Source organism: Anguilla anguilla, chromosome 12 (assembly GCF_013347855.1).
Source record: "Anguilla anguilla isolate fAngAng1 chromosome 12, fAngAng1.pri, whole genome shotgun sequence".
NCBI lineage: Eukaryota > Metazoa > Chordata > Actinopteri > Anguilliformes > Anguillidae > Anguilla > Anguilla anguilla.
In genome coordinates, this window is record NC_049212.1 from 869,473 (window position 1) to 896,537 (window position 27,065).

General features: G+C 43.5%; 1 protein-coding gene across 6 annotated transcripts in view; it reads right to left on the minus strand.

Annotated features, from left to right (window-relative positions):
* Nucleotides 1-1,069: 1,069 nt before the first annotated feature.
* LOC118210191 (RIMS-binding protein 2-like) overlaps nucleotides 1,070-27,065 on the minus strand; it is a 43,105-nt gene continuing 17,109 nt past the window's right edge. For 2 of the 6 annotated variants that reach the window (XM_035386160.1, XM_035386159.1), the window contains 14 exons: nucleotides 26,822-26,973; nucleotides 25,867-26,223; nucleotides 20,269-20,625; nucleotides 17,826-17,960; nucleotides 9,048-10,670; nucleotides 8,580-8,658; nucleotides 7,326-7,492; nucleotides 5,859-6,027; nucleotides 4,738-4,841; nucleotides 3,981-4,052; nucleotides 3,748-3,885; nucleotides 2,705-2,745; nucleotides 2,537-2,603; nucleotides 1,070-2,281 (listed from right to left, as the gene is read on the minus strand). In XM_035386160.1, coding sequence (XP_035242051.1) covers nucleotides 2,707-2,745; nucleotides 3,748-3,885; nucleotides 3,981-4,052; nucleotides 4,738-4,841; nucleotides 5,859-6,027; nucleotides 7,326-7,492; nucleotides 8,580-8,658; nucleotides 9,048-10,670; nucleotides 17,826-17,960; nucleotides 20,269-20,625; nucleotides 25,867-26,223; nucleotides 26,822-26,973 — 3,392 coding nt within the window. In that variant the 3' untranslated portion in view covers nucleotides 1,070-2,281; nucleotides 2,537-2,603; nucleotides 2,705-2,706. The remainder of the gene's footprint in view (nucleotides 2,282-2,536; nucleotides 2,604-2,704; nucleotides 2,746-3,747; nucleotides 3,886-3,980; nucleotides 4,053-4,737; nucleotides 4,842-5,858; nucleotides 6,028-7,325; nucleotides 7,493-8,579; nucleotides 8,659-9,047; nucleotides 10,671-17,825; nucleotides 17,961-20,268; nucleotides 20,626-25,866; nucleotides 26,224-26,821; nucleotides 26,974-27,065) is intronic. The other 4 variants (XM_035386162.1, XM_035386161.1, XM_035386163.1 and 1 more) reach the window with 4 other exon arrangements.

Consider the following 27,065-nt stretch of genomic DNA (forward strand, 5'->3'; position numbering starts at 1 on the left):
CATTTCTCTTGAAGTGCACAAGCTGTGTGTGACTGACACATTTCTCTCTGTAGTGCACAAGCTGTGTGTGACTGACAGGTTTCTCTCTGTAGTGCACAAGCTGTGTGTGACTGACAGGTTTCTCTCTGTAGTGCACGTTTCTCTCTGTAGTGCACAAGCTGTGTGTGACTGACAGGTTTCTCTCTGTAGTGCACGAGCTGTGTGTGACTGACAGGTTTCTCTCTGTAGTGCACAAGCTGTGTGTGACTGACAGGTTTCTCTCTGTAGTGCACGTTTCTCTCTGCAGCGCACAAGCTGTGTGTGACTGACAGGATTCTCTCTGTAGTGCACAAGCTGTGTGTGACTGACAGGTTTCTCTCTGTAGTGCACAAGCTGTGTGCGACTGACAGGTTTCTCTCTGTAGAGCACGTTTCGCTCTGTAGCGCACAAGCTGTGTGCTACTGACAAACAAAAAGGACAAGCGGGGCTGTACATCACCTTTATGTCTTCATGTGTGATATTTTCATTTTTAACTTCATGTCTTTCATTTATGTGTGCATTTTCTGGGTGTCAATGGTTCCTGTTTTGTTTATATACTGTACAGTAAACATGACTGAAATATAATAAACATGCAGAAATGAATTTATTGAAACTTTTGAAATTTGATTAACTTTAGTCTGGGAGAAATGCTTTGCAATAAAATTATATATTCAACTTTAATTTCTTCCATGAAATGATGAGGAGGGAAAGGGCCAGGCCTTATGTCTAAAACAAATGAATCAAATCAACTCAAGGTACTTCATTTAGCAAGATTCCTTTCAGTTAATCTCAATTTATCAAGATAATTTTAAGAGAAGCAACAATAAATATTTTTAAAATGAAAAAAGTAAATAACCTATACTGTTGCAAAAATGTACACGTGCAGTATATACCTTTTTTTTTTACAGAATATAATGTAATTCATTACTTATTATTCTATAAAAATTAAATATAAATATTCTATTGGTATTGTTGTGTCTGTGTTGAGTGACTGCCATGAGTAAAAAGAGTCTGCAGTGAGAAACAAAGAGCAGCACTGAGATCTTATGTGAAAATATACTTTATTCCTGTAAAAAGTTATTTTCTTATTGAAATGTCTGATCTTAAGATTCCCCAGCTATTTCTCATTCACGTGTTCCTATTCAATAAAACAAACAACATAATACATTTGAAAAGAGGAATAATTACAATGAGTTTCCAAAACAGGCCCAAATATGTACAGCATGGAAGAAATTCAACTTTAAAAGAATATGGCTGACAATAACACAGCTTCCCGACATTTGAATACATGTGACCATGATAAAAAACAGCCACAGATACTATAGTGTACATGTATTGTTTGTGTTAACACAAGTGCTTGAGAATTGGCTACATTTCCTTACCCAACCTAACTAAAATAAACAACATGCCTGTTACTGTAATGAATGGCTAAAAATAAAAAATAAACAAGGCAGCATTTGGATAACTTAATACATGCAATTAAAACAAGTGTATGGCAAAACATTTAAGACTAACTGCGGTCATGTAAGGCTAATTACAAAATCTGCATGGAACTGTGTACTAGTATAAGTACTAGAACAACTACAAACTGTCTGACTTTAACAGAAGTGCAGAAGACATACATGAGGGCCAGATCTGACAGGTACATTCTGATTAAAATTTAAATATCCATGCTGTTTATGGACAATACAGAGGATTTGGGTAGTAGTGCACGCTGAAGGCCATGACCAAATCCAAACTGAAATGATCTGAAGCAGCTCCTTCATCCCCGGAGGCTATATTTCTATTCTGGGCAAGTTTGTCCACATCAACAATCAGGAATGCTCGTCCTGACCTCAGTCTTCAGCCACCCATTGTCTCCAGTCAACACAAAAAATCTCTTTCTCACTCTCTCTCTCTCTCACACACACACACACAGTGACAGCACAGTGAAATTGTAACCTCACTCTTTTTGTTGAAAGTGTTTAGATTTCTGAGCACTCGGTGGTTCTGTGTAGCTAAAGGGGGTACTAGCATCAGTGCTAGCATACATTAAAGCCTGTGTCCTGCAGCAGAGAACCCATAGATCCTCATTGTCTGACAGGGCAATGGAGCATGGATCTCAGCATGGATCCACTGGGGGGAGAAGCTTTAGAGGTGTGAGAGTGCCCATGGAGACAGAGACGGGGAGGGGTGAGGGCACGGGCCTTCATCTGAGAGACAGGCCTCTTCTGCTCTTATCCTGCAGGCTCTCAGCCTGCTCCTCCTTCACGGGCACTGTCATCTGCGAAACACACGCAAGCAATGAGCATCTGAAGCCAGCCGTTAGCGCACAGTAACGCACTGCTACAGCGTGGCACCGGCATGCTTCCTGTCATGCAGCTATGATAGTTACTGTGCCAGGCTGAGATGGGATGTGCAACATAGAAGACTATTTAAAATCTTGCAGCTGCACAGAAGAAAATATACCATGAACTGAATGGGATGAGAAAATGTGCAAAATTTATGATGGAAAGATATCTACCATACTAAACTTTACCTTGATGGTAAAAGAATTGGGAATTGGGTCATTTGAAAATTTTGATGAATTTCTTCCCTCAAATGTTCTGTGAGACAAAGACAATGTTTCTGTCAAGTGGTTGCATAGGAATGCATAGGAAACAACTGGAGATGTTATTCTTTCCAGCATCCACATACAAATACTTACATTTATGGGTTGAATGCAAATACACTTTTCCTTCTTTGTCTCTGAAATACATCCAGGAAAAACAAAAGGGAGCAACCACAAACAGCAGTGTTAAATACAGAAAGGAGACATCACTGCATCTGCCAACCACCTGCATAAAGATGCCTGACTAAATATAGCCAAAGCTAGCTGAGTAATACAGTGCAATACAATACAATACAGTACAATGCAAAACTAAAATAATGCTCGTACTTCTGCTGCATTTTGTGATACAGGAAGCAATGAAGGGAGTTTTTGAATAAATTCTACCCAGTTGGGATTGCTCAAAATAACTGCTATTATCATAAAACTGATTGCATGTTCATGTATGCATGTAGGACATATCTGTCATGGTTCTGTGTCTGCCTGCGTTTCCTTTTTTGGGCCGCCAGATGGCGGCACTTCAGTTTGTAGTTCTGTTCCTTTTCCCTGTTTAATTGTATTATTGTTTTCAATTATTAAATTATTGTTTTTTGGCTATGTCTCGTTTTCCCTTCCCGCTCTGTGGTCTGATTGTGCATTGTGCCCTCCTGTGTCTCATTAGTGTCCTGTCTATTTAAGTTCTCTGTTTCCCTGATTTGGGTGCTGGTTCCTTGTGTTTCCGCGTGTGGTTCTCACTGAGTGTCTGCCTGTGTTCCTGCCTCTGTGTTTTTTTGCCTGAGAGTTTGCCTGTATTTCCCCATGGCTGTTTTTGTCCGTCTGTTTCTATCCTGCCTGTTTGGCTTCTTGTGATTTTTGGATTTTCTGTTTTCTGTTTTTTTTGCCTGCAAATTTTTGTAATTGAAATCTGTGTGAATTTTCCTTTTGGAGTTCTTGGGTTTTTACTCTGCATTTGGGTCCATTCCCTCGCCAGTCCTGACAATATCAGTGTTTACTTTCACTTTCACCACAGGCTTCACCTGTAGCATGGAAGCATTGCATTTAAAGGCATAGTTAAAATATACTAAATGGTATAAACTGAGTTTTATAAAAAGCTGTTTTACATAAAGCCGCTCAGGTGGTTAGAGAGTTCTATGGTAGCTGACCTGGGGGTGTGGCTTGAGCTTGGGCATCTCTGGTTGATGTTGGGGCCTTTCCAGCCCCCCCATCGCCTGGGCTTCAGGCAAAGGAAGGGCTTGCAGGAAGTTGGATGGCACCAGGCCTTCACGCCCATTAAGATGTCCCTTGATTAAAAAATATACACATTCATCATCAGGCCCAAATTTTCACATCTGTTAGTTCCTTGCTTCGTTTCAGGGGTACATGGCTGGACACTCACATGAAAGAAGCCATCCTCGTCCATGTCACCGAACACGTCTATCACATCCCCAGCACTGAAGCACAGCTCAGCCTGTGAGGACAGACCAAAGAGACTGCATATTAGCATTAGCATTGTGTATTATTTTTAGATTTACATTACATTGCATTACAGGCATTTGGCAGATGCTCTTATCCAGAGCTACGTACAGCAAAGTTTTAAGAGATGTTACATTTGCAATTAAGCTGACTTGTATTTAGCACTGCTGTTGTATGTTACGTCAATTCTGGTATGATGACTTAGTAGCTTCACATTTGCATATATAAAACATCTGCACATTTATTTGTGATTGCTCCGCTTCGATTTTTTCATTGTCAGACAAATGAATTCATAGAAATTATGAGCCTGAGCATTTGCATGCTGGCTAGTGTAGTTCAGTTGAGAAACTGAGTCAAAAATCTTGGTTGCAGAAACCATTTAGCATTAGCCACTGTGACAACAAACAATTGCTTCCTAGTTGCTTCCTAGTCTTCTGAATTATTGCATTAAAGGAAATGAACCGCTACCTATAAGATAGAACTTATGAAAAATATTTTAGAGAAGAGTTGACAGAAGGTGGTACTGTGCTCACGTCAGCTAGTGGTCTTTGACCGAAGGCTAGGTCGATGTACTGCAAGTACTGGCACTTCCTCCAGCACATTTCAAAGCAAAACAAAATGGGTCCATTTTTATTTTACGCAGGCGCTGTACATGGTGTGAGCGGCTGTGTGTCAGTCACCTCAGTGTCTGTATTGGGGGAACTCTCTAGGGGGTCATAATCAAAGATGGCCACCATCCTGCGGGGGAGCGGTTCCTGAGGCTGGTTGGCTAGCTTGCTGGGATCTGAAAGGCAACATGTAATTAAGCCCTTCACAAACTGAGACCATGTGCCATACCGGCCCTCAAAATTTCTATTAGCACCGTAATGTTTGGGACAAAGCCATGCTTTTCCTTCCCTTGATTCTGTACTCCATAATATTAGATTTGTAATCAAACAAAATGTGATTAAAGTGCAGATTCTCAGCTTTTATTGAGGGATATTTTAATACATTTTGGTTCCACCATGTAGAAATAACAGCACTTTTTATACCCAGCCCCCCCTCCCCCATTTCAGGGCCCCATACTGTTTGGGACAGCTGGCTTCATCGGTGTTTCTGATTAGTCAGGTGTGTTCCATTGCTTCTTTACTGCAAGAGTAAAAGAGCTTTCAGTATTCAGTCTTGACTCTAGGGTTTGGTTGCCAAAGGAATTGGAGTCTGTTGGCATTTCTCCACATAAGGAGTTGTGCCAATGAAAGTCAAGGAAGCCATTATGAGGCTGAGAAATATGATTTTAAAAAACTGTCAGAGACATAGGCCTAACCTTAGGCTTTCCAAAAGAAACTGTTTGGAACATCATAAAGCAGAAACAGAGCACTGGTTAGATCAGTAATTGCAGAGGGCCTGGTAGGCCAAGGAAGACCTCTATAGTTGATGACCAAGAATTCTCACCAAATCTACATTTTAACCACATGTGCATCATTGGATTGCAAATCCAAAATTGTGGAGCGCTGAATCAAGGAAAAATATGCCTTTGTCCCAGACATTATGGAGCTCATTGTATATCAAGAAGATAACTATCACAGATTTAGTTGGCCTGGCTGTGGGTATTGCTCCTCTTATTAACATCTGACATGCGGCCTTACCATAGACGGCACTGGAGCAGAAATCATAGAGTGAGACGTCATAAAACCCACACTGATGCTACCAGGAACCAGCCAGAGAGCCCCAGTATGTACACCTTTTCTCCCAATGACACACGTTCCTGCTGTTAGACCGTCTGCAGTGCAGCACATTAATTGGGAAATGGGCAGGACTGTACCTTTATCATCGACGGAAGGTTCCGGAGAGAGGAAGCCCTTCTGAAGGAGCTGAGCCCTGGCCATCTCATCCTCCACCTGGATCTCTGACACCATATTGCCCGGCACGTAGCCGAAGCACCCAGCTGACTCCCCGCTGTAGAAGCCATCTTGGTCTTTATCGCCATACACCTAGACGCACATGGACGCACACAGCGGAAACATAGTCTCATGTTTCTCATTCCGGGGTTTTGATATTTATCCACAAATAGACTGTTTTTCTCTCTTCTGCTCAGTTCTATAAAAATGCAGAAAGCAATTATGTGTGTGAAATTGTTTTAGAAATTGATGGTGTATTAAAAAACGCACCCTTAATGTCTTTACACACCGGGGACGTTTTTTTCCATTCACCTCTAATTACACTCCTGGGCCAAAAAATGGGCCAAGCCCAAAATGCCAAAATATTAAGCTTTTAATGGTCTTAACAACAAATCATTGGTCAGGAAATTAGCAAGAATTAAACAAACAGATAAAGTAAGTTAGTATGGGATAGCTTTTCCCTTTGATTTCTTTAAATGTTTAAGCCTTGTGGGTAAACCTGCGGACAGCTTTTTACAAAAAGAAGAGTCAATGCTGTTCCATTCAATGTTGATAGCTTCAAACAGTTGATGAGTAGTTGAAAAATGTTTCTCGGTTAGTTTGTGTTTAATGTGAGACCAAATATTATCTTATAGGGTTCAAATCTGGACTCTGACCAGGCCAAAACATGAGCCTGATGGACTTGTTCTCAAGCCACTTTTTGGTGGTCTTTACAGTGTGGGCAGGAGCATTGTCTTGTTGAAAAATAACATCTGATCGTTCCTCTTTAGAAAACAACTTTTCAATTGTGGGAAGAAAGCCTTTCTGCAATATCATGATTATCATGATTTCTTTTTTATTTTCATGATTTTTAAATATCAGATTTTAAAATATTTCTTACCACAGCCATATGTGAACTACACCAGAGTTTAAGATATATTATAAGTATTTATATATTATATATATTATTATATATCTGAAGACTGAATACTAAACCATAATTAATGCACATTGTCTTACTGTAGGTAACCATCCCACCCCCTGCCATACCTGTGCCGACCAAAGCCCTGCCATACCTGTGCAGACCAAAGCCCTGCCATACCTGTGCAGATCAAGCCCCTGCCATACCTGTGCAGATCAAGCCCCTGCCATACCTGTGCAGATCAAGCCCCTGCCATACCTGTGCAGATCAAGTCCCTGCCATACCTGTGCAGACCAAACCCCTGCCAAACCTGTGCAGACCAAACCCCTGCCATACCTGTGCAGATCAAACCCCTGCCATACCTGTGCAGACCAAACCCCTGCCATACCTGTGCAGATCAAGTCCCTGCCATACCTGTGCAGACCAAACCCCTGCCATACCTGTGCAGACCAAACCCCTGCCATACCTGTGCGGATCAAGCCCTCAGTACCTTAATAATTTGCCCCTCCTTGAATGGCAGCTCCTCCTCAGCCGTGTCGGGATTGGGAGACATGAGGGCGGGGTCATACGAGAACAGCGCCACGAAGAGGCGCGCCTGGCCCTCGCACGCCGGGCCCTCGGGGTCCACACGCTCGGGGCTGGCCAGCCTCACTCCGTCTGCATACAGGTACACGTCCAGCTCAAACACCCAGTCCATGGTGCTCTCCCTACCTGAAGGCTCCGGGGCTGCTCTGCCCCCTGCCCCTGCCCCCGCCTTAAAGGGGCCAATCACGGAGCATGTGGCCTTACCCCACGGGGTTTCGTCATGAGGGGTAATTAGGCTAAGCTCCCCGAAGCCTAATCCCCCGTCGGCCTGAGGAAGCGCTTATACTGCATCTGAAACATGGCCTCCTGTTACCACGGCTGCAGAACCATGGCCATGACAGACACAGTAGTGCGCAAAGCATCATTCAAAGCAAAACAATGTACACTTCTTTCATTAAAACATTCATGGGGAGGTCAGGTAATTACATCCTGCTTGTTATGCTTCTCAAAAAAACAAAAACAAATAAGAAGCTACTATCAAGGAGAAGGTGAGGACTATTTCCAACTGGGAGCTATACTTTCCATCCATTTGACAGTTTCCAATTTCTTGCTTAATCTTTGTTTGAGAGAGGCTTATGTAAGCTAAAGTGATAAACTAAGGCTTGTTCCTAATGAGGAACAAGCCTCAAAAGCAGAGCCCATACAATGCACTGCAAAAACTACAAAGTAAGTCAATCTTAACAAGTATTTTAGCCTTACAATCTTAAAATTTAGACTTAAAATCTTATTTGTTACTGTTTTGCTAAATAAGACAAAATAATTGCCAATGAGGTGAGACAGTTTGACTCATTTCAACATTTGCAGATGTGGTAAGACAATTTCAACTGTCAAGCAAACATCTTAAAACAAGCTAATATTTTATACTTCAGAGAAAAAATAAGTTTTTAAGTCTCATTACAAGACTAAAACACTTGTAAATACTTGTTTGCAGTGTGTATAGACTGAAGAGACACACTTTCCCCTCTGCTTAACGTGGATTCATGGTTAATCTGGGCAACTCTACCACCTCGCATGTCAATCCACATTGGGTTTAATTTGGGATTATTAAAGACTTCCTGCTCTCATCTGAAGCTAGGCCAACAGGGTGGTAATCTTACTGTAACCTGCCAAGAGGGGATTAAGACAACAGCGAGAAGAGTGGTGGAATTAACAGCCTGACCTTTGAGCTGCCTTGCTTCCGCTCGGGCTGTCTTTCCTGGTTTGCTGGTCAGTTGTGGGCCTCGGTGGCTGAGGATCTCCTGAAGAAGGAGAAGTAGTTTAGAAGAGTGATGAGGGGCTTAGAACATAGGCTTCATATACATTTATATCACGTATGATATAACAGTACATTATCTTTATAAAATGGATACTTTCTAATTCTGATGCAAACATGAGCACTGGCAGAGGAGAGAATGAGACAGACCAAATCTTAAATCTGGCTGACTCCAAGCATGGCTGTAAAAGTGGTAGAATACAGGCCATTCAGCCTATTGACAACAGGCTTCATTTCCCCCAGTCAGGAGTACATTTAGCATTAAAGTACCTTTTAATGACCCAGAGCCCTGTACATTATCTTGCATATAGAACAGTGTGCCGTGTCACTGACAGAGTTAGCACTGTACGGATCCTTGAAACTGAAAGAACGCACCCTTGTGCTTCCACGGTCAGTGCTGTAGCTCCTCTCCTTCCAATAAATTTTGGCACGTGGTGAAGGGGTGAGGTAGTCCAGTCTGCAAACTCCTAAATCCCCCACTCCAGTTTGACCCCTCCCCTCTGTCCCAGGGCCAACCCCTCTGCTGCTGTGGCTAGGCGGGAGATTAGCTGCCTCTGTCTTAAAAGGCAAGGCCCTGGGTTGTATTTTGGGCTGGAGAGCCTCAAAAACATTGGGGCTCCCACCTTCCACCCACCACTCTGAGCTCATCTGCTCCACCACCACGCCAGCGGGGTCATAAGGGAGGCCCTCATCGTCCTCTGTCCCGTACTCCACGTCGATCTCGAGCCCCGAGGTCACCGGGGCCCTGGTCCTCACTACTGTCTTGCCGCCGAGGTAGTGGCCCAGCGGCAGTTTAGCAGAGGCCCTCTGACTGCGCAGAAGGGCCTCCCTCCTCAGTGGGTCCCCTCTGCTCTCGGGATGGCCCCTCTGGTGCGGGGGCTTGTGACCCCTCTGCCGCGGCCTCCGGGCCTCCTTGCCGGAGACGTAGACGCTGCTGTCCGAGTCATACTCCTCTCTCTGATAGGTGATGGTGTCCACGACGTCGGAGTAGTGCACCCTGTGGCGTGGCTTGCTCTTGGGTTGAGGGATGGTCATGTACCCGCTGAGATCATGGGCCTCATGTGGGCTTCCTCTGCTCGGGTCCCTGGTGACATGCTGGTGGGGATTAGGATCCTCTGAGCACTTGTGTTTGGTGTTAAAATGGCTGTCGCTGGCAGGGGCACAAATATTTATCTCTTGAGTCATAGGGGCAGAATGTTGTGTTGGGCCATCTGGAATTATGGAGTAGGAGGAGCTAAATGAAACTTTGGAGCGATGGGCGGGGCTGTGGGTAAGGTCATCTAGAATTGTGGAATGGTAGACAGGGCTATCCGGACTCTTTGATTGATGGGTGGGGCTGTTCACCTTTGTGGAACAGTGTGCGGACTTAACCGGAATTGATGAGTGGTAGATGGGGTCATCACTTGTCTTGGACTGATGAGTAGGGTTGCTTGCCATTGTGGAGCAGTGTGCAGTGCTATCCAGAATTGGTAAGCGATAGATGGGGTCATTGGGACTCTTGGGTCGATGAGTAGGGCTGTTCGCTATTGTGGAGCAGTGTGCTGGACTGTTTAGGATTGTGGAGCAGGGTGCTGGACTGTTTAGGATTGTGGAGCAGGGTGCTGGACTGTTTAGGATTGTGGAGCAGGGTGCTGGACTGTTTAGGATTGTAAAGCAGGGTGCTGGACTGTTTGGGATTGTTGAGCAGTGTGTTGGACTGTTCGAGACTGTTGAGCAGTGTGTTGGACTGTTCGAGATTGTGGAGCAATATGTATAACTCTTTGGGATTGTGGGGCAGGGCACTGGGCTGCTTGTGGCTGCAGGCTTGTCCTGCTCAGGCACTTGGTGCCTGGGGGAGATTTGGGGAGATTTCCATCGCTCTCGCTCATCAGTTTCCTGGCAGCTGTCCTCCTCCTCTGTCACCTCGGGAATGCTGGAGAGCTCCTTGGTGACAGGCACCTGAGCCCTCAGTATCCTGGCCAGAACCTCCTCATCACTGTCTGTCTCCCATGGCTCTGTCTGCGGGCACAATGGAAGAAGGAGAATAGATTTCAGTTCAATGATTAAGAAATTAAGACATTGGGTGGGAGGTCACGTGGGCTCTCGACGGAGATGGCGGTGTACAAAGCTGCTCCGTGAAACCCGACACAAGAAAATAAAATCATCGATAAATACCCGTCTTTCTGCACAAGATACAATGGAAAACAACAATAATATCTTATCTCTTCGGAATCAAAATACCAATGCCTAATCGAGAAACCAGGAAATCTGAGCACCTCAAAGATTCACCACCGACGCAACCGGCTAAAGCTAACAGAAAAATGGACGCTTCGATAATAGGCCACTAGAAAATGCACCAGCTGCACCATGTGAGACCGCCGGAGAGCCCACACTCAGTTTTCTTGCCTCAGAGATAAGATCAATTTGCGTGTCCACGCAGAATATTGAACATGACACAAAAGAAATCAGGGTGACTGTGGAAGATATCGAAGGGAAAATGAGTACATTAAGCTCATTTTCCCTTCGAGCCTGGTTCCTTCCAAGGTTTCTTGGATTTTTCTGCCACAGGAAGTTTTTCCTTGCCACTGTTGCCTTAGGCTTGCTCCTGTGGGGGTTTAGGCCAGGGTTGTCTGTAAAGCGTATTGTGACAACTGCTGTAAAATATGCTATACAAATAAAATTTGATTGATTGATTGATTTTATTTTGTTTATTTTACTTACTGATCGAAGCAGATAGTCAGATTTTTCTTAGATAAATCCTGTCGCTATCATAGCTGCCATCCAGTAGAGGTCGACAGAACCACATTTAAGTTTTATTACCCCCCACCTAATACAGCAGATTGGGGGTACTATAAATGTAAATGGTGGGATGATGGAAAGTCGAGTTTGGGTGACCATTCCAGGTTCTCCAGTTTTAGTGAGTCTACGAGTCTGTTCTCATGTCCCAGCCCTCGGAACTTGGCTGGGTCTGTACATAATTTGTTCTCTTATGTCTCAGGTTTCTTTATTTGTAAGACCTGTTCACCACCACACTGGATCATATATATATACATAATACATACACAATATACAACCACTTTGCTATTCCATGGGCAATATAACTGACCTAAAAATGGCCAATTGGAACCTTAAGGCACTTAACAATGTTGTGAAAAAAAGAACATTTTGACATATTTAAAGTCATATAAAGTCGACATAGCCTTTGTTCAGGAAACACATTTATATAATATCCTTACATCTAAATAAGAAGGAATCCTTAAAGCTGAGGAGCTCTTGGATGGGGAAGGTTTTTTCAAGCCCAGGAACTGGCAAAAGGAACTCCATTTTGATTAATAAGACAATTAACTTTAATGAAACAGAAGTGTTAACCGACTCAGACGGCTGCTATGTAATAGTACATGGGGAATTACTCGACACACCAGTGGTTCTCTGTAATATTTATGCACGTAATTTATAATTTTTGGCCTATCACAACTTCTCTTGGAACTAGGGAATATTCAGATAATATTAGGTGGCGATTTTAATCAAATATTAGATCAGGATCTTGATAGATCTCTGCCTAGATGCAATACAGAGAGTAGATCAGCTGTTGCCATTAGACAGTTAGCCTCTGATTTGGGTCTAAAAGACATCTGGAGATTGATGCACCCGGATAGAAGAGATTAGGCTACTCGTTTTTAAATGATAGATTTAGGTCATTCTATAACATTCTTTATTCATCACAGGGTGACTTAGATAAACAAAAGTTTTACAGTTTTTTTCTGATCTTAATCTTCCACAACTTTCTGACAGAGACCGAGACTTCTTAGGGGCACCATTAAAAATAGAGGAGATCTCTCAGGCGTAGGTGTGAAAAGTGTAGGTACCATGCCTACAAAAGACATAAACTACAAAGCCCATATGTCTACCTCAGAGTGCCTCACGTAACCACGCCCCCTTCCGCACCTCTTCTGCAACAGTATTGGCTCACTGTAAATTCAAAACGCGCAGCCTTCTATGAAAACGGAGGTTGCCGTTGTTCTATTCTCTCTTTTCTCTTTTTCTCTCCTTTCTTCTCCTTCCCATTCCGCTCTCATTTCCATTGTCCTCTCCCTGGACTCGCCACCCTTCTCCCGTCTCCCTCCCGCCTGAGTCCACAGGCCAGGAACAGTTCGCAAGGCCTGCAATGGAGCCAGGCCCGAATATCCTCGGTGGCTGCTGGCGGAACGAAGCGCTACGAAGCGCTATTTTTAGAGGGGGTTGAAGAACCAGGAGAGCCACGCATGACCGACGCATCCTGCAGAGCGAGTCCCAAGAAGCAAGTGACTAGCGGAGAATCCGGTTGCGTGTTTTGGAACAGAAAGGGTGACCAGCTTCCCCTTTCCACCACAACCTCCTCAGACTTCGCACTGGAAACCAGGAAACATTTTTCTAACAACCAACCCAAAGAAAAGGACACTCAAGTAAGGCCGTAACTCTGGGCTTAGTATAATTAGTGATGGACTGAATTTAGCCACATTTATGATTGGATGCATGTAACTGTGACAGTTGTTGTGTTTAATGATTAACATAAACATACTGTTTGTTCGGTTGGCTCTAATAAGCCATCCACTGCACTGCGTTAGTTTTAATATATGTCACGCACAGAACATATCTTGCATGTGATCTATTCTAATTACTAACCGGTCATAACACGGCATGTTGATCTCTATAAACATACACCGATATTCATATATCCTTTATAACTTGTCTGTTTGGTATGCTTCGTGTGCCATTGCTTTTCTCTAGCTTTGTCTAGATTCAAAAACCCCTCCGTTCATACTCCATCTTGTTCCTTTGTTCTCTGTGAACACGTGTCCACTGTACCCAACCCCCAGCTAGGAGAACATCCAACATTCCTCACTCACATACTCATGCACACATACACACACGCAACACCTACACACACACCCACTCATAATTTGTTATACATCATCGTAGAGAATTGTACTTTGCCTTTTCGGTACATTGTGTTTAATAAACTTTATTATATTTACACGGTTGTCTGTATTTATATTACCCTTGTGTTGAATTGAGTCAGCCGCTGCTAATCCAAAGAACTTAATGAATACCTTCACCCCTTAGCTAAATCATTTATATTAATTTAGTATTAGCTGAATGATATTATGATTTGGTTAAGATTGACTATAATGTGTAATTTTAATAATAATTAATTTAATTATTAATTTGAATTGCTAATTTATAGTTTGTATAATTATTATGAGACTGATTATTACATGCTGGTGCCACCTGTAAGGATATTAATGTATATCTTCTACAGTTTGGTACCCCACTATGAGAAGTAGCGGCATGTCCCCTACAAAAGCATGCCACTAAACAAATCCCCCGAGCTAGATGGACTTCCTGCCGATTTTTACACAGCATTTGAAGATATTATAAGTCCTTTGTTGCTTGAGGTTTATAACGATGCATTTAAAGCTAGCACTTTGCCACAATCCATGCACACCTCAGTTATATCGTTCATTCACAAAAAAGGGAACGTGCCTTAGATCCTGGTGGCTATCGACCTATTTCTCAACTTAACTGCGATCAAAAGATCCTAGCAAAGGTCTTTGCAAACCGTTTGTCAAAAGTTATTGGAAGCACAATCCACGTGGATCAAACAGGCTTTATCGCAAATCACTATAACTCTGACAATATTAGGTCAATAATATTAATATTACAACAAATGGTCTCATATCTGATCCATTCCAATTACACAGATCCACAAGACAAGGCTGTCCCTTAAGCCTGGGTTTGCCTTAGAGCCCTTAGCACAGAGGCTGAGGAATAATACAGATATACATGGGATCACAGTGGGCAGCAGTCATCACAAACTTTCACTGTACGTGGATGATATGTTACTACTCCTAATGCAACCAGAAAAATCTATACCCACCTTACTAAACTGTATTGAGGAATTCACACTATTATCTGGATATCATATTAACTGGGATAAATCAGAGCCTATGCCTATGTCTGGCTATTGCCCATCTACCCTGTTTCATTGGTGGAAATTTTGTTGGTCTTCGAAAGGTATCAAATACCTGGGTATTCAAATAACTCCTGATTACAAAGATATGGCCTGAGAAAATATCAATCCACTACCTCAGAAAATGAAATCTGATTGTGGCACGTGGACCAAAATCCATCTTCCGCTTTGGGCGAAAATACACTCCGTTAAAATGATGGCTGCACCTGTGATTTATCACATACTATCCCACCTTCCTCTGAATATTCCCGACTCCTACTTCAGACATCTTGATACCCTTATTTTAGATTTTCTTTGGGGCAACTCACAGCACCGTTTAGGAATAAAGAAATTACAAGCTCAGACAAAGAAAGGGGGATTTTCTCTTAACAATTTTATACTGGTACTACTGGGCTATTAATATAAAGTATCTGATAACATGGTTACCAAGTAGCGAAGCAAGAGATAAACCAAGCTAGTTCCAGATAGAGACTTAAGTTAGTGGTGGGCTATCTCCCTGGTTTGAGCTATTTGGCTCAAAGTTGCTACAACAGAAGGATCATCCTATTATCACTAACACTAAATCAATGTGGTACAAACTGCATAGAGCCGGACGTTGGGACTTTTTCAAATCCCCTCAAGCACCTTTATGGAATAATAAGCAAATTTTAATTGGAGACAAAACAGTTAATTGGACGCTATGGCGAAAAGCTGGGATTACCTATATTTTGCATTTATTTGATAGCCACACTAAACATTTCCTAAGCTTCAACCAAATGGTAGATAAAAATAAATTACCACGTAATCAATTTTGGAAATATGTCCAAATCAAAGTGTCTTGTCTAAATGGTTAGAAAAGCCCTCTTACAGGAACAATTATGTGACCCCTTGCTCAAGGTCAAAAAACACTGGGCAGGAGACCTGGCTATGGACATATCTCCTGAGGATTGGAAGTCATGTTTGAATAACATTAATAGAATGTACAAGGAAATGGGCAATAGGTTCATTCAACTGAAAATAATACACAGATGGCATAGGACACCACAACAACTACAGTGAGCACCATAATTCATTGGACAGTGACAATTTTTTTGTTATTTTGGTTCTGTACTCTAGCACTTTGAGTCTGAAAGGATACAATGACAATGAGGTTGAAGTGCAGACTGGCAGCTTTAATTAGAGGGTATTTTCATCCATATCGGATGAACCGTTTAGAAATGACAGCACCTTACATGGTCCCCCCATTTTAAACTACTACAAGTATTTGTCGAATTGGCTTCACAGATGTGTTTCGTTAGGCAGGTGTATTCATTTGTGTCATTAGTGAATGGAGAAGAGAGCTGTTGATGTCTAGTCTTGATTCTAGACTTTGCAATTGCCTTTGGAGATTATTGTTGGGGTGTGACAATATGAGGAAGACAGCAGTGTCGATGCACATTACGCTGGCCGTCATAAAGCTCAGAAATGAAAATCAATCAATCAGGAACATTGCAAAAAACCTGGGCATGCCCAAGTCAACAGTTTGGTTCATCATTAACAAGAAAAAACAACTGGTGAACTCAATTATGTCAAAAGACCCAGGAGACCGAGGAAGACCACTGTAGTGGATGACCGGAGAATACCCTCTATGGTGAAGAAAACCCCCCTGACAACAGCCCAACAGATCAAAAACACTCTCCTGGATGCAGCTGTAGATATGTCAAAGTCTACCATACGTAGAAGACTTCACCAGCAGGACTACAGAGGGTACACTACAAGATGCAAACCACTGATAAGACTGAAGAACAGAAAAGCAAGATTACAGTTTGCTAAAAAGCACCTGAAAGAGCCCCAAGAGTTCTGGAACAAACTCTTGTGGACAGATGAGACGAAGATTAACATTTACCAGAGTGATGGAAAGAGGAAAGTATGGAGAAAAAAAGGCCCATAATCCAAAGCATACCACCTCATCCGTGAAACATGGTGGAGGGGGTGTTATGGATTGGGCCTGTATGGCCTACCAGTGGAACGGGCTCACTTGTCTTCATCGATGATGTGACTGCAGACAGAAGTAGAACAATGAATTCTGAAGTCTACAGAAATATTTTGCACACCAGTCCAGCATGCTCACCAGGGCAGCGTGCTCACCAGGGCAGTGTTCTCACCAGCCCAGTGTGCTCACCAGGGCAGTGTGCTCACCAGTCCAGCATGCTCACCAGGGCAGTGTGCTCACCAGCCCAGTGTGCTCACCAGGGCATTGTGCTCACCAGCCCAGTGTGCTCACCAGGGCAGTGTGCTCACCAGTCCAGCATGCTCACCAGGGCAGCGTGCTCACCAGGGCAGTGTGCTCACCAGCCCAGTGTGCTCACCAGGGCAGTGTGCTCACCAGAGAGGTGTGCTCATCAGGGCAGCATGCTCACCAGTCCAGTGTGCTCACCAGAGCAGGGTGCTCACCAGTCCAGTGTGCTCACCAGAGCAGTGTGCTCACCAGTCCAGTGTGCTCACCAGAGCAGTGTGCTCACCAGCCCAGTGTGCTCACCAGGGCAGTGTGCTCACCAGCCCAGTGTGCTCACCAGGGCAGTGTGCTCACCAGAGGTGTGCTCATCAGGGCAGCATGCTCACCAGTCCAGTGTGCTCACCAGTTCAGTGTGCTCACCAGAGCAGCGTGCTCACCTGTCCAGTGTGCTCACCAGAGCAGTGTGCTCACCAGGGCAGCGTGCCCACCAGCCCAGTGTACTCACCAGGGTAGTGTGCTCACCAGCCCAGTGTGCTCACCAGGGCAGAGCGTGTTCACCAGGACAGAGCATGCTCACCAGGGCAGTGTTCTCACCAGCCCAGTGTGCTCACCAGGGTAGTGTTCTCACCAGGACAGAGCATGCTCACCAGGGCAGTGTGCTCACCCGGACAGTGTGCCTACCACAGTAGAGTAGTTGTGTGCAACCAGTCCAACCAGTATTTGGCCAGGTGCAGGATAAAAGTACATGTGAAGATTGAAAATAAATGGATATCCGCACACTGGATTACAGCTCCCAATACTTTATTGACTAAAAAAGCAAAGCAACATTTCAACCCAACAGGGTCGTCATTTACCTGATGAAGACCGTGTTGGGTTGAAATGTTGCTTTGCTTTTTTAGTCAATAAAGTATTGGGAGCTGTAATCCAGTGTGCGGATATGCATTTTCTTTCAATCTACCAGTGTGCCTACCTTGTCATCTTCTCTGGTACTTTCATGAGACTCCTCTCCTAGCATGTCAGAGCAGAGGCCCTCATCCTTTTCCAGGAGGTTGGACATGTCAGAGCTCACCCCAGCCCTACTCAGACAGCGGCCATGTTGGGTCTCCTATCCAGATGAATTGAGAAATATGCTGTAAAAATCACATCAGATCAATGATAACCAACAAAGTGGTGCTCATTTAAATCATCTGTTACTGCAAAACATGGGAAACATTGGGTAGCATTGCTTTGGAATACAGCTTGTTTAATTTCTGTGCGGCAAGATAGCCTAGAAATTTTGATATCAATTATTTTAATGGCAGGCCTAGATTTTGGCATTTTGGCAGTTTGAATGAATGACTTATAGACAGCGCTTTGTATGTGTGAGTAACTTGGCATTTTTGTATGTTGAAAACGTGTTTTCCATGAGATATCGTTTCTTTTTGCACTGTGTTTGTAATGAGTAAGTAATAATAATAATTCATATAAAGGTAGGCTATGGGTGACATGCATATGTTGCATCTTGCAGAATGACGACACAAGTCTTCTGGTGCCACATATTTTAATGAAAACAAGCAGTTCTTTTTCCACTGCAAAGAAAACAAAAACTTTTAGCTGACCACATAAGCAGACACTCGTTTTCAGCTCACTTAGCTTGCTAGCACCCCAGTGAAGCTTGCTACCAAGCATGTTACAGTACTGTTGTGTATCACACTGTTTTTCTGTGACAGAAATAATTAATGTCATTAAAAGTAATTAAGCCCTGTTAATTCAATGCAGAAATAAGCATTATAAGATGATTCGTGAAAAACCCACTGTAACGTAGGTAACGAACCCTAGCCTGCGGCTAGCACACAAGGTAGTTCAATTTCTAACCGTTTTAGCCAACATTATCTTACAACATTCTTGCATACAAGCATGCAAAAGTCAACAGGAATTTGTACGCATACTAAAACTATACAACATTTTTGGTTCATACGGTCTTACCTGAAAATGAAACAGAAAAGCTTTTAGCTGAACACACGTTCTCTACTCGCTTACATTGTTCCAATATTCCAGGAAAGCTAGCTACCAAGCAAGACGTCCTGGGCCTGCTAATCTCACCCTTTTAAGTGGGTTAAGTGAATACTTGGTGAGAGACCTTTTTCAGTTTGTTAATTTGGTAATATTTTGTTAACTCATGTAAATACGTGATTAAAGTAAACGCTTTAAAGAATTACCATAAGCTTAAATCGCAACGTAGCCTACAAAATAATCAATCTCAAACTATATTAATTTATTTGCTTGGTTAACAAGCGTGCCAACTTTATGAAGAATATGTAATGATCATAATAATAATAATAATAATAATAAATAATCCATAATCAACCATTGGGAATTCCCGTGTCGTTATTCACATCAAAACATTTATATGATCAGATTTAGTAAAATCAGTTCATCATCAAAAAGATAGCGTAACAGTTTAGACTTTAAGGGATATGAACACCACAACGCCATGAACACTAGACGCTTTGAAGTACAAGTGCAATAAAGGCTTGCTTACAACTTCATTTGTAAAATATGTGCACTTTCATCGGCAAGACCACTAAATCAGATTTTTTAAAGCTCTGTGGATTATCTGATTTTTATTAACAAGCCCTTTTTGAAAGCACGGCGAACGAAGACACTGGAGAAGTCAAATAGGCTGAGCAATGGTTGGTTAAAAACTACCTTCCAACACTCGAGCTAACAAACCGCTGCTCGGTGCATTCACTTCTACATCATTCAATAGGCTACGTCTTTCTATGGTGTATTTTCAAATTTACCCCACCCCCTCCGCAAAATAACATAGCGAAACTAAGTTTGCATTTTCCAAAGTTCCTTTTTTTGTTTGTTTTTTTTCCCTGCAAGGACAATACAAAAACGAAAAGGCTTGTATTTTTTAGCTGCTTATAACATATATGGTAGGGAACTAGGGACACACCCCCAATAGCCTAATATAAGGATGAAATATAAATCAGAGCATGTATACCTAGCATTTTAGAGCATATTTCTGTGAATAAACAGGTCATCATGACGCGCGGCAAGCAGAAAAATAGAATAGAAGCGGAAAACTACGCTTCAGTTCGCTTGTGTCGCACAAGTTCGCTTGTGTCGCATAAGGGGGCGGGGCCCCTGCCCCGCCCCCTTATTTTCAGGACGTCTGCTCTCACGATTTTGAGGCAGGATGTGACTCATATAAGAAGGAGTGGGTCTGAGTCTGACTGAAGCATATGTGCAAAAGCTCATCACTCAGCATTTAGCGGTGTGCTAAAGCAAAGCTTTTTGCTCTTTGCTCTTAGCAAAGCTGCCTGGGTTTTCCCACCAGCAGCGATGACCTGATTGAGCTGAGGCTGCCTAGGATCCCGTGGGGATTAGCACCAGGCAGTTAAGTGATGACATCAGAGGCAGCAAACCTGCGGTGTCTTCAGGGGGCGGGGCTCCCGGGGAGTGAGCTCGGGCTGGCCTGCAGACTCGTCCGCAGACCTCGCCCAGGTGCTCCGCCTGGAACTCCCGTCCTCTGTCCCGGGCTCCAGGGGTGAGAGCTGGGGACAGATGGGAATTTGGGGGTGGGTGTCTGCAGGGTCCTGCGGGTTTGACTTAGGACCCACCTCCTGAGGAGACAGGGGGGCGGGGCCTGTGGGAGGGTGGGGCTCAGCCCCAGAGTCTATGTGTTCCAGAAACTCGGAGACAGAGATGGTGGGAACCCTCATCCCCAGCCCTGTGGCTGCCTCTAACGTCTGAACAGCGATGGAGGAGGAGGCCAAGCCGACCTGCAGCAACAGAGAAATGCAGGCAATGCTGGAAGTGTGGGTCACTCACGGGGGCACATGGCAAGGTACATCCACTCATGTGCGTACATGGCAAGGAACGTCAACTCATGGGGGTACATGGCAAGGAGCGTCCACTCATGTGTGTACATGGCAAGGTACATCCACTCATGTGCGTACATGGAAAGGAATGTCCACTCATGTGCGTACATGGCAAGGTACATCCACTCATGTGCGTACATGGCAAGGAACGTCCACTCATGTGCGTACATGGCAAGGTACATCCACTCATGTGCATACATGGCAAGGTACATCCACTCATGTGCGTACATGGCAAGGAACGTCCGCTCATGTGCGTACATGGCAAGGTATATCCACTTATGTGCGTACATGGCAAGGAACGTCCACTCATGTGCGTACATGGCAAGGTACATCCACTCATGTGCGTACATGGCAAGGTACATCCACTCATGTGCGTACATGGCAAGGAATGTCCACTCATGTGCGTACATGGCAAGGTACATCCACTCAAGTGCATACATGGCAAGGTACATCCACTCATGTGCGTACATGGCAAGGAACGTCCACTCATGTGCGTACATGGCAAGGAACGTCAACTCATGGGGGTACATGGCAAGGTACATCCACTCATGTGCGTACATGGCAAGGTACATCCACTCATGTGCATACATGGCAAGGTACATCCACTCATGTGCGTACATGGCAAGGAACGTCCACTCATGTGCATACATGGCAAGGTATATCCACTTATGTGCGTACATGGCAAGGAACGTCCACTCATGTGCGTACATGGCAAGGTACATCCACTCATGTGCGTACATGGCAAGGTACATCCACTCATGTGCGTACATGGCAAGGAACGTCCACTCATGTGCGTACATGGCAAGGTACATCCACTCATGTGCGTACATGGCAAGGTACATCCACTCATGTGCATACATGGCAAGGTACATCCACTCATGTGCGTACATGGCAAGGAACGTCCACTCATGTGCGTACATGGCAAGGTATATCCACTTATGTGCGTACATGGCAAGGACAATCCACTCATGTTATTTCCCCAGAAAAGCTGTACATCTTGGTTGAGATTGAATGATCTGTACATTTCGCCTCTGCGAGGAAGATTTCATTGTTATTTTTTGTCAGAAAGACCCCCAGAGTCTCAGGAGTGAGGACCGCACCCCATTCACAGGCAGTGAAACAGACAGAATTACACTCGGCAGTCCCTGTGCCCTACTGCTTTTCAAACGAGCTTTTTGCCATTTATTTTCTGGACTACTTTTCTTTTGTTCCGTCTCTGGATTTTAACAAGCCCAAGTCATATTTGCAGTAGCCAGTTCTTTCGCTGACTTCAGCAAGTCATTTTAGACTTATTGCAAAACAGAATCTATTCACATCAGACAACCGGTCACTGTGGGCATCACCATAAGCTATATAAGTAACACATTTTTCTATGATAATTCATTAAGTTACAGTGGACACATTAAAAATATTATTGCAGATGTTTAATTTCAAATTTAATTTCTGTTTGGTTTTGTGTAAGACTAAACAATCTTGTTTTAGAACCTGTAGGTAAATAATAACTTTATTGTCACATGACAAGCTAACTGTAATATTCTTTGTGAAGGCATTAGTGCAGGGCATTTACAGCACCAGTGTCTTGTATTTACATGTCCCATTTAGCCAGGCTTAAAATTAGCACTGGCTGAGTTTGTGCTAATCCTAATAGCTCTTCATTTTAACAGTGACTTTGTGCTGCTGCAGCTCAGAAATGCTTTTGTCACAATCATGCATGAAACCGAAGAAGATCCCAGTCAGAATGTTGCTCCCATGTACAAAATAAACATATCTTTAAAAACATCAAGAAGATAAAAAACAACTAAGAAGTCACTTCTATAAGTTGTTCTGACAGTCCTGAGACATGTTTATTTGTGAAGTAAATTTAGCTGTAGTGCATACATTTTAATGATCTGCAGAGGCATAGCACAGGTAGAAGGTAGGCAGCCAGGTTTAGTCCAAAGAACTGGCACAATATCCCACAGAACACTCAGAGCGGTTCTGAACTTGTCAGGAACTACACAACAAACAAGCGCATTTGGAAGGTTGCTTTCCTCCCAAATCCATTCCTTGATTTGCCGACTGTGTGCCACAACCAGACACTGATTTTAAATGAATGTAAAAGTGCACCTATATGTTGAAGGCAAACTGTGTTTACCCATAATACTCTTCATCTATTGTCCCAAAACGCCAGGGAGATTTTAACTGCCATTCACCACTGAATGACTGGGGAACTTTCAACATGTGGATCTCCACAATATCCATCCCTTCAAATAAATGGGAACAAGACCTACAGATCATCCCAGGTGCCGACTTCTGGACTCAAATCTGCAAAAATATCTTCTCTATATCCACCAACACAAACATACAACTCATACAATACAAGATTATTCATAGAGTACATTACACAGGGAAAAGGATGTTTAAAATGGGCTTTATAGATTCTGAAATTTGTCCGCACTGCACACAGAACATCACAGACGGCTATATGCATGTCACATGGGAGTGCACACCAATCAAACAATTCTGGCGGGACATCACTGACAACCTCTCTCTTCTTTTAGGCTGCCACATCCCACTATCCCCTCCACTCTGCTTACTAGGAGACACATCCAACATCAACCTAAACAACACATCCAGTAGAATACTCCCCATAACCCTAATCATCGCCAAGAAAACTATCCTCATGAACTGGAAATCAAGGAAAAAAATCAATATTGCACTTTGGAAAAATCTACTAATCAAATACATATCAATGGAAAAATTATCTGCCTCCATTAAAAAAACAAACCGCTGACTGTGACATAATCTGGAATCCATTCATTAATACCCTGCATTCTTAATTCCCGCACTGACTTCACTCATCACCCCTTTTTGACTGTCCACCATCCACAATAAACATGCTCCCCGTCACTCACATACACATATCCGCCATTATACCTACACCACAATCCCTACCAAATTTAAAATCTGACATACACTTGCACACACACAGGCATCACACACCTTCACCCAACAAACATACACTCATTCAGACCCCTCCCAGCATTCTCTAATCTATCACTTCCCTCTTGCTTTTTTTTTTTTTTTTGTCCTCCCTACTGTTTTGTTCTGGTTTGATTATGTAATTTTATTATATGACTTTGTGACCTCCTTTGCCCTTTTGTTTTGTTTGTTTTTGCTTACTTAATAAAAAAATAAAAAAAATTTAAAAAAAAACATGAATCTCCTCCAACATTATAATGCTATGGAAATGTGTTTGTTACATCTTAGTATAAGAACTCGTCAAATTGCATTTGCGAACAGTTGAATTGTATGAAAAATAGCTTTGTTTTTCAAGGAAGTGTGACAATCAATCAATTAATTTGAATATGCAGCAGTGATTGACTGCTGCCAGTTAGAGTCGACAGCTGTGCACTGTGTCAGGTGGTGGCTTTCAACAGCTTAGAGAGTGAAACGTTGGCCTTACGTGCACCCTACATGTGGCAGTGGAAACTGCAATGAAACTGTGCCAGCCTTCCCATAAGACCTCAAGCTCAGTCAGACTAGGTCTGGGGTAACAGCTGAAATCCGAGCAGGGTACTCCCAGTATTCATTTCAGATTCTGTACTTTCACTCTTGTTATTCAGCCACACTTTCATAGCTGAGCAGTGTCTTCTGCCAGTGGAAACTGCCACAAGCGTCCACATTACCTTTCTGAAAAGTGCTGTATTCTCACTTAAAACAAGCAACAATCTGTTGTCTCTTAATACCTAACCATCAAACCAACGATTAAATCCAATTGCTAATAAGGGCTTCCTTCCCAAGCATTTCTCTGCAAGGCAAACCCACATGTTGAAAACAGGAAGTCTTATTATTACAAGAAATAAACAAGTCACTGCACATGGTTTTTTTAAGAATTTGCTGCACAGAGAGTACAGTATGAATGCGTAAGTGTACACATTTACACACTTACACTACCACAACAGTGACAAATTTACACACCCACACTCCCACAGCAAAGATACACATTTACACACTCACGCTCCCACAACAGTGACAAATTTACACACCCACACTCCCACAGCAAAGAGGCACATTTACACACTCACACAGCTAAGAGACACATTTACACACTCACACTTCCACAGCTAAGAGACACATTTAAACACTCACACTCCCACATTAGACACGTTTATACACTCACACTCCCACGTTAGACATATTTACACACTCACACCCCCACAGCTAAGAGACACATTTACACACACACTCTCACATTAGACACATTTATACACTCACACTCCCACATTAGACACATTTATACACTCACACTCCCACATTAGACACATTTAAACACTCACACTCCCACATTAGACACATTTACACACTCACTCTCCCACAGCTATTAGACACATTTACACACTCACACTCTCACATTACACACATTTACACACTCACACTCCCACATTAGACACATTTATACACTCACACTCTCGCATTAGACACATTTACACACTCACACTCCCACATTAGACACATTTAAACACTCACACTCCCACATTAGACACATTTACACACTCACTCTCCCATAGCTGAGACACATTTATACACTCACACTCCCACATTAGACACATTTACACACTCACTCTCCCACAGCTAAGAGACACATTTATACACTCACACTCCCACATTAGACACATTTACACACTCACTCTCCCACAGCTAAGAGACACATTTATACACTCACACTCCCACATTAGACACATTTACACACTCACTCTCCCACAGCTAAGAGACACATTTACACACTCACACTCCCACAGCAAACATACACATTTACACTCTCATACTCCCACAACAAAGAGACATATTTACACATTCACACTCCCATAATTACACAATCACACTCCCACAACAAAGATACACATTTACACACTCACACTCCCACAGCAAAGAGACACATTTACACACTCACACTCCCACATTTACACACTCACACTCCCATAGCAAACTGACACATTTATATGCTCACACTCCCACAGCAAAGAGACACATTTACACACTCACACTCCCACATTAGACATATTTACACACTCACACTCCCACATTAGACATATTTACACACTCACACTCCCACATTAGCCATATTTACACACTCGCACTTGCAGAGCAAAGACTCTTTACCTGCGGTGACAGAGCACTGGCACGATCTGTAGATCTAGCTTTGTAAGCACTGCTGGGTACCCCGCGGAGGGGGGCCTGGGCGTCTGCTGCTGGGCTGTGGAGCAGTGTGGACATTTTGGCAGCAGAGAGATCCAGGGGCGGGCTTATGGCCGGGACGGTGGCTCTGCCCGGGCGAGCGAGAGTCTCTCCCGCCGTGATGGCCGTGAGGTTGGGCAGGACTGGGACAGGCACTGAGTCGGGGGACTCCCCCTGAGGCGACATGGTCCGCACTGTCAGCTCTCGGGCAGTCTGCAGCGTTTGGATCTGAGCGGGGCCCATCAGCGCACTGCCAGCTGTGGGTGAAGACACCTCCAGGACCTTGGGGGAAAAAGACCACCACCACTGTCAGAACCTGACCTTGGTAAAAACAGACCACCACTGTCAATGCCTGACCTTGGGAAAAACAGACCACCACTGTGAGAGCCTGACCTTGGGAAAAACAAATCACCACAACAGTCATGGCCTGCCATTGCTGAACCAGAGAAGGGCACCACATCATTGAAAAAAATGGAAATGAATCCATCCATTCAAGGTGTGTTACAGAGATATCAAGTTTCTCTGTGGTAATGAAGATGTTATTTTGAAAGGCGGTGTTATTGCAATTGCAAGTACTCTGTCATACAAAAGATTCACTGAGCGCATTCACTGAGGCAGCACATTCACTGAGGAGAAATCAGTTGACAGTACATTCCATCCATTGTATCCTACAGTACAGTGCACAATGAATAAATAGTATAGATGAACTAGGACAGAACCCATTATTCTTAAACTGGTGAAAAGAAAAGCTTATTTGTACATTAAAGTTTCAAAGGGATATTATTTGTCTAATCAAGTAACTTACATAATTACATTTTCCCCACAGTAACCATCTAATAATATTTTTAATGTGAGAGGAGAAGCAGAGACTGTTCCTTACTTTCTTCTTGTCTGCGTAGATGGTGTAGCCGGTCACGGGGACGCCGTTTGATGTGCCAGCGGCATCCGCAGCGACGGGCATCCAGCTGACCAGGGCAATGCCAGGGCTTGGCCCCGCCTCCAGCTGCACCTCCAGCGGGGGGGAAGGAAGCCCTTTGGACAGAAGAGGAGAGGACCTCAGTTCAGCCTTTATAAGAACACATCTCTGAGTGAGCATGGTCCCCTGAGCGTGGGCCCCTGTGAGT